This window comes from Elaeis guineensis, chromosome 1 (assembly GCF_000442705.2).
Source record: "Elaeis guineensis isolate ETL-2024a chromosome 1, EG11, whole genome shotgun sequence".
NCBI lineage: Eukaryota > Viridiplantae > Streptophyta > Magnoliopsida > Arecales > Arecaceae > Elaeis > Elaeis guineensis.
In genome coordinates, this window is record NC_025993.2 from 115964911 (window position 1) to 115973410 (window position 8500).

The following is an 8500-nucleotide window of genomic DNA, read 5'->3' on the forward strand; positions in this document are numbered from 1 at the left end:
ATCCCCCGGGTCTCAATCAAGTATACTGTAAGCGTTCGAACCCTTCTCAATGGCGACTCATGAAATTGAACAAACCTGAGTGGAAGAGAGGACTGCTAGGTTGCATTGGTGCAGTTACATATGGTGCAATCCCGCCCATACATTCCTTTAACTTGGGTTCAGTTCTCTCCGTCTACTTCCTCCAAGACAATGAACTTATCAGGTCGAAAACAAGATCATACTGCTTCATATTCCTGTCCCTGGCATTCATCACTCTCACTGCCAACATTATGCAACACTACAACTTGGGAATCATGGGGGAGAGGTTGACAAAGAGGGTAAGAGAAAATTTTCTAGTGAAGGTTCTGTCCTTTGAGATTGGGTGGTTCGATGAAGACGAAAACTCAAGTGCAGCAATTTGTGCAAGATTAGCCACAGAAACGAACAAGGTTCGGTCCCTTGTCGGAGACCGTCTATCACTGATACTTCAGTCCCTACTGGAATTTTACTTGCTTTCATACTTGGACTTGTGATCACTTGGAGGCTAGCAATTGTGATGATTGCCATACAACCTTTGGTCATTGCCAGTTGCTATCTGAGGAAAGTTCTGATGACCACCATGTCGAAGAGGGCCAAGAAAGCACAAATTGAAGGAAGTCAGTTGGCAAGTGAAGCTGTAGTGAACCACAGGACCATCACTGCATTCTCTTCTCAAAAGAGGATGCTGGACCTCTTTGAAATTGCTCAAGAAGGGCCAAGGAAGGAGAACATTAAGCACTCTTGGTTCTCAGGCCTGTGTTTGTTCCTCTGCCAGTTCATTACCACGGCTGCTGTAGCATTGACCTTCTGGTATGGAGGAAGGCTAATGGCAAAAGGCCTGATAACCTCGAAACATTTGTTCCAAGCTTATTTCGTCCTGATGAGTATAGGTAAATATATAGCAGATGCAGGAAGTATGACTTCTGATTTGGCAAAGGGTACAGATGCAGTCAGGTCAGTTCTTGAAATACTTGATAGGAGAAGTAAGATTGAGCCAGATGATCCAGAAGGAATTAAGGAGAAGACTCTCATCATAGGTGATATTGAGCTCAAGAACGTGTCTTTTTATTATCCAACAAGACCTGAACAGATTATTCTCAATGGACTAAATCTGAAGATTGAAGCTGGAAAAACACTGGCATTGGTCGGACAAAGTGGCTCCGGCAAATCGACTATTATCGGGTTGATCGAAAGATTCTATGACCCATCAACAGGTTCTATAGAGATTGATGGACAGAACATCAAAAGCTACAATTTGAAATACCTTAGATCTCACATTGCATTGGTCAGCCAGGAGCCAACTCTCTTTGCAGGAACTATTCGCGACAATATCTTATATGGAAAAGAGAGTGCTACTGAGAATGAGATAATGAATGCAGCAATGCTTGCCAATGCTCATGAATTCATAAGGTACAGTTCATACAGACATTACCATCATTCAGATTAGTCATTATTTCCTTTAAATAGAGAACTAATGTGTTCAACATGCATGATGGAATTGGCAGCTGCATGGAGAGTGGCTATGAAACACACTGTGGAGAACGAGGAATTCAACTCTCTGGTGGGCAGAAACAAAGAATTGCATTAGCTCGAGCAATACTGAAAAACCCAGCAATTCTGCTCTTGGATGAGGCCACCAGCGCACTGGACAGTGTGTCAGAGAACTTAGTTCAGGATGCATTAGACAAGATGATGGCAAGTAGGACATGTATTATTATTGCTCATCGGCTATCTACCATACAAAAATCAGACTCCATAGCACTGATAAAGAATGGAAAAGTCGAAGAACAAGGATCTCATTCTGACCTACTTGCTGTTGGACATGGTGGCTCATACCATGAACTCATAAAATTACAGCAAGATAGCTCACATCACATACAGCATACACTCTGAATGCGTCCAGGGTCAAGTTTCTGGAAGGCAGTCAGAAAGTGTTAATAGTTAAGATATTTGATAAATTGGTGAGCTCATCATTACTTGATACTCTATAGCCTTATGATGCTTGCTAGTTGCTATGGTCAGTCAAATCTTCCTACCAGAGGCTTGGAGGCTGCTTAATACAGCAGGCCACCAAAGTTTGAACCAAAACTTGCCATACTGGTTGGTTCCATATTGTATCGGATGTATCTTATTGTATTGTATCGATACAGAACTGGTATGCAGTCTCATACCGTATTAACACTCGGTATACCTAACCATTTTGTACCATCAGACATACCAATATTGTAATAAGATAGCACCAGTATGGAGTCCAGTATTGATATAGTGAACCTTGCTGAAGTCTAATTGTTTTATTTATATTGAGGTTTCTCTGTCCCAAGGTAATCAGGTGTAAATAAATTTATCTTCATATATATGTAGTATGCCTTAAGTCTTATTATTTTCGCTAAAGAATATTGTCCAGAATCCAACCATGTTTCTGCTCAATCCAATCATATTTCTGCTCACGCAATGGTGTATATGATCTTAATACCATTCCTGCTAGGAATAGGACAAGCAATTCTCTCTAAAATAATAAAGGGCATTAAAGATGTGGTTTCAATTCTCCTCAAAGAAAGATGTGGTTTCAAATGAATCATGATTTGAGACCCAAAAATTAATATAACACGTAACATACGTCTTATGAGTCAGTTGATCTAAAATAAATTGGATAATTGTTCAATCCAATGCTTTACTAAGATTTTTCACCATAATGATGTTATCTATGGGTTAAAGTTAGCAATACAGTTAGTACTTGTAGTCTTGTAGTTTCAACAACATTCATTAACAACATATTCATATATGGAAGAATGAAATAGATAAACTAATTCAAATACTGAAAGCAAGTTCTTAAAAGTAAATGTGCATTTTGAGTTCTGCAAAATTGCCAATGCTAGTTTGAATGATTCTGGCAGATGGCACAAGGATCAGAATGTTAGGTGATGAATATGGAAAAAGTACATAAAGTAAGTGTTGGAATTGTGATAAACCTGCATAAATGAAAGCATTGCAAGGTTAAAAGTAATAATTCAAGAAATTTATAAGTTGCTTCACATAAGAACAGAAAGATGGAAATAGATTGAGAGAATGGCCACTGATTTGAGGCCTTCAACTGAAGAAGGGGCTCAGATTTCTGTCTTTTAAAAGAAAAGGTAGGTTTAAAAGAGAGGAACAAAAAAACAGAAGGAACTTTCTTTAAGCATTTGGCTGAGCTCTGCTGACTGATGAAAATTTCCATGAACCAAAGGCACTCATAATCAAGCAGTTCTTTCCGGTGAGATTGATATAATTGATTTAATTATTTTAAAGATCACTGAGGAAAGAAAGCTTTTCTTCACCTTGCTTATATTTAGCATGTGCAATGCACATGGCTGATTCTAGAAGACAATTAGAAGGTAGATGTGATTCTGCGAACTGGTAGGTTGTTTAGGATCAAATTAACCTTGTGATTTAAAAAAAAAAAAAAAAATCTATTGACCATACATTATAACTCTTTATTACTTTGTTTAGGATCAAATTAACCTTGTGATTTTTTTTATAAAAAATCTATTTATAGTACATCATAACTCTCTTATTACCATCCATTTAAGGGCCCTCAAACCAAAGATCATTGCCAACAACAATCAGAGAGATGCAGATGCAAAGGAGTGCATTTCCAAAACATGAGTGCCCTGATTAATACCGACTAATAACCTAGGAGGAGCTGTGATGGAGACCCATTGGTGTTTGATCACAAACAACTTCAGTTCATCATATGTAGACATTGTTGGAATTTTATGGTTTCATGCACGCATGATTTTACAAAACAAGTACGTAGCGGAATTTAAAAATTTTCAGATTAAATCTAATTTAATCTAAGCATGCACAAGATCAAATCTTCAAACCATAACAGGATCATCATATGTGAGATAAAATTCAGATACAGAAATCAAATAGAAAAAAATAAATTAAAACATACCTGGACATGGATCATTCTTCAATGTGAACAGATGATCATGGATGTCTTCCGAAGATCCCTTGTAGCCGCACAAGCGTCCAGTCTCTACGGATATCCACACGAGACTCTGATCTGATCAGAAGCCTTTTGATCACATCGGGGTGCTAGCTCCCTTGCAGAGATCGCATCTTGATGGTTGAAAATTTTTTTTTCTCCTAAGACACTCTTAGAGAACAAGAAGATGTAGGAGGATCTTGACGCTAGAGATCATGAGAAGAATCTTTCTTCTCTTTTCTTCCTAAAATCCATGCATCAAATCTTTACAATAGAGATGTAAAAATTTTGTTCAACTTTTGGACAAAAGGAGGAGGAGACATCCATGTCTAAACATGGATAAGAGGGAGGAGATAGAGATGTCTAAACCAACCTTTGGTTGTGTAAGAAAAAAAGGATATGGAGCAAAACAAACCTCACGCCATACCATCTTCACGCGCCCTCCTCTCCCTTATTTTTCTCCACGCCACCCTTGGTTTTTGGGTGTCAAACCTGATCACTAATCCACCCCATGCCGTCCCATAAGATGTGGTTATTTATAAGCCAAAAGAAGTTAGAAACTGGATAGGAGATAGAGTCCTAACAACTAAGGACTCTTGAAATTAAGATGCCGCCAAACACGTATGGAATTCACGCCCAAGTTTACACGAAAACAAGGTGGTTGAAGGTGGCGTGGGGTCCTTATCTTATGGCGCATGGAGGGAATTTTAATCCAATGGGACTCTTAGTTTTAAGTCAAATAAAATCTCAACTAATCCTAATCATATTAGGACCAAATTAGACTCAAAAAGATGGGAATCCAAATCTGATTTGGAGCCCAATTAATTCAGATTGAATGTCTCCTAATTGGAGGAGGAGTCCTAGTCCTATTGGATTCTTTTTTGGTGCTCAATTTTAATCCTAATCCCATTAGGATTTGGTGTAGTATGAAAATGAATATTCTTAGTCCAATTAGGAATATATACATCCTAGTCTAATTAGAAATTGGATCAAACCCAAATTCTAATTCAACTGAGACTAATCATCCAATTCTTTTGGGATTATCCTATAACTCTATAGGATTGATCAAATCAAACCCAAAATGAGTCAAATTAAATCCAATCAAATTGGACTTGATACAAGCCCCAATGCTCAATCAAATTGAGCCAATTAGCAATCTTATTGCTAATTAATCCTCCTATAACTCACTAACTCTTTAGCGAGTTTCATAATACTATATTTGCATTAGATCAATTATCAATCAAATTGATAATCAAATCCTTTTACAATTCATAATCATAATTCAACCATCTGATCAGTCAAAAGCTTCTTTTGTATGTGACTGCATAGATTCTATTCTGTCTGGTAGTGAGATATATTGTAATCTTTATCACAATATTATTGAAACACTTTTCAATGGATTGGAACAATTTTAACTCAGCCCACCAAGAATCATTGATCGTCAAGATGATCCTTATGAGTCTCACAATCCACCAGTGATACTTAGCAGTATGTAGTGATAACTCAGTAGAATAAAAGATGAACCTCTAGGTGCAGTTAGCACATGATACAGTCCCTCTATCGTGAGTCCCAACCAGATGGCAGGTCATAGATAAATCGTCAAACCTTAACATCAGTCATATGATAGATTCAATCAGCTTGAGTCCATATGTGATTCTATGAAAACTCTTTTCATCAATCACAATGCTATGGTCATAGACTTAAGGACTCAGCCTCTTAAATTTCATAGGACTACTCCCTTCTGCTAGGGTCGATAGATCCCATTTTGATGTATATCCTACTCCAAAAGCGGACCAACTGTCGTCAACATCCACTACAAGGACTCCTTGAGACCCATGTTGATGTGTCAGTCAAACTTCAGCAGCCTCACTGCGAGCAGTAGTGTCATCTCAGGTCAAAAGACCAGTTATACAACTGCAGCATCGAGAAAGTCACTAACGAATGAGCAGACATCCATGTAACTTCTCATGTTGGTCACGCTCAGTACTATTTGTTCTCTAACAACCATCTGCACTCTCGCTCCAGTATCTCTACACTGCAGACTTGAGACCCATTTGTCCGAAGAAAGTGATCCGTGCACTGATCTATCCGGATCAATCACCATCCCCATGATGATCTTATGATCAGGAGCAATTTAATAATTAACCATCAATGACACATGCCTCAAATTCTCAACACTTTGAGAATATGTGTCATCATTTTGTTAATCTCTTGAATGATTCATAGATACATAAACATGAATGGTAATATAACTGCCCAATAAGTACAAAATCATATCTTAGAGATTTAAAATGTGTCAGTCAAGATTGACTTCTAGGACATACATCCAACAATAGACACATGGTATTTTACTTACTGAATAAAGCAGCTTCAGTGGTCATGAAATGCTAATGGAACATAAACATTAATAAGAAAAAAAAATAGTAACATATGTCTGTTGGATTTGACTCCTATGATCTAATTATCACTTAGTCAGATTTAACTCTTTAGGTCAGCCACATGTTCTGAATCAATTACAGTGAACTCAATTAATTAAAGAGTCATATTCCTAATAAGACTTGGACTGAAATTTCAATTCTAATTAGGAGTAAGTTTTTTGATGGAACAAGACAAATGCAGATATAAATAGATGTGGCCTAATCCTTTTTCTCCAACTCTCAGGAGGACCATCAATCATCCATATAAAGAAGGAGGGTGAGGAGAGAGAAGACCACTGCCCGCGAAAGAAAATCAGACACTCTGCGGGCTACGTGATCATCATATTGGTAAGACGATGGTGCAAGATATGATTTATTTATGATTTTGATTTTTATATGAATATCGAAACAAGATCCAGATAAAAAATTAAATTATCTAATATATGGTATCAAAGCTTCGGTTTCATGCTTCGTATTCATGTAAAAATTTTTCCTACAAATTTTGACTTATTTTTGAAAAATTAAAATCATGGTTTTGTATTTTTCAAAATTAATTAAGGCTTAAGGAAATTAAATTATACTTTCTTAATTTCAAAAAAAAAATTGTTTGGGGTCGACCACGAAGGACGCCCGCGCCGTCCGGCGAACCGGGCAGCAGCCATGGCTACGGCCATGTCGGCGGAGGATCGGGCGGTGGCGGCGTCGGGCAGTGGCGGTGGGCTGCGGTGGCGGCGGCGGGGTTCCGTGCGGCGGCCACTGGAACCACAGTTTCTGCCGCGGCAATGCGAGGCGGCGGGTTTTCCCACTGTCCTTCGATGAAGGGGCGGGTCCATCGCCCTCCCTTCTTGCCTCTCTGGCGGCTGAGATAGCAAGGGGCGGCCGTTCAACCGCCCGTCCGGCGCATGGGGAGGTGGGGGTTGGAGGTTTTGATCGGAAAAGACACAGGGAAGAAGGAGATGGGGTATTGCGTTTCGGATCCTATTAGATTCGGATCCAAACCTGTTCCAACTTAGATTCAAACCCATTAAAGCCTATCGGGTTTCCGATTTTGATCCATTAAAGTTTTAGATCAGACCCGAACCCATTAACCCGATTTTGTTTTAAACCTTTTTGCATATAACCCCTAAAGAATAGTTACTTACAGAAAAGTGCCTGCAGTTTTACAGAAAAGTCCTTTTCTTTCTGTTATTTATGATTGAGCTCTTTATTGTTAAGGTTTTTGATAAAATCACTGTATCTTATTCATTTTATATCCGATTTGAGCGATGTTTAAACCGTTAGACTCATAATGACTTGAGAAACATTTTGATTCTATTTTCATGTATGAAAGAATATCTAAACAATTTATATATTATTTATTATATAATTTCGCTCACTATTATAATATTCAAGGGTGTTTTCGTGTAGCCCTGATCGCTATTGCAGATGGTCAAAAATAAATCTAACTCAAATTATATAAATAAGATGAGTCGGGATCGTATCTTTATGGATCTAGGGCTGAGTTGTCATCGCAAAAAGAATAAAAGGGAAGACTGTTGCACAGAAAGAAAAATAAACAGAAAATAAGCTATTCTAAAAGTTAAATAAAATAAATATCTCGAAGGTTACGAGTTAATTTTGCATTAAATAGAGTTGTATTTTTTTAATGATATTAGATACTTATAATTAGGCCTTGTACATAGCTTATCTCTGTTTGAGCACGATCCGTACCCTTAGATCATGGCTCATCTCTTCGGACATAAATTATTTTAGAGCTTAATCTCACAAGTAAAGAAGAAATAATAATAATAGATCAAAGCTAAAAAGCACATGTCTTTTCTCAGCACGCCCCATATTCGTAGATCACGGTACATCTCTGGAAAGTATAAGATATGCCTCTCTTCTTTCTTTGACAAGTCCTGTATCCGCAGATCACGGTGCATCTTTAGAAAGTAAGGATTATTCTAGTCTTAATCTAGCATGTAAGCATAAAATAAAGTAAATAAAGAACTCATGACACTTTAATAATCAAAGGCATAATCTTTATTGTTACATATCATAAAAGAAATACAAAGAAAATTTAGAACATTAGAACCCGCTCTGCTTCATTACAAGA

At 37.7% G+C, this 8500-nt stretch overlaps 1 protein-coding gene across 1 annotated transcript; it reads left to right on the forward strand.

Moving 5' to 3' along the window:
• Positions 1-4596, forward strand: LOC140859158 (putative multidrug resistance protein; the record flags this gene model as incomplete). The annotated part of the gene is given in 3 exon segments (XM_073260736.1): positions 1-468; positions 471-1428; positions 1524-4596. Coding segments are annotated over 3 exon segments (1814 nt in total), but the record flags the coding sequence as incomplete, so codon positions are not given.
• Between the last annotated feature and the right edge of the window lie 3904 nt (positions 4597-8500).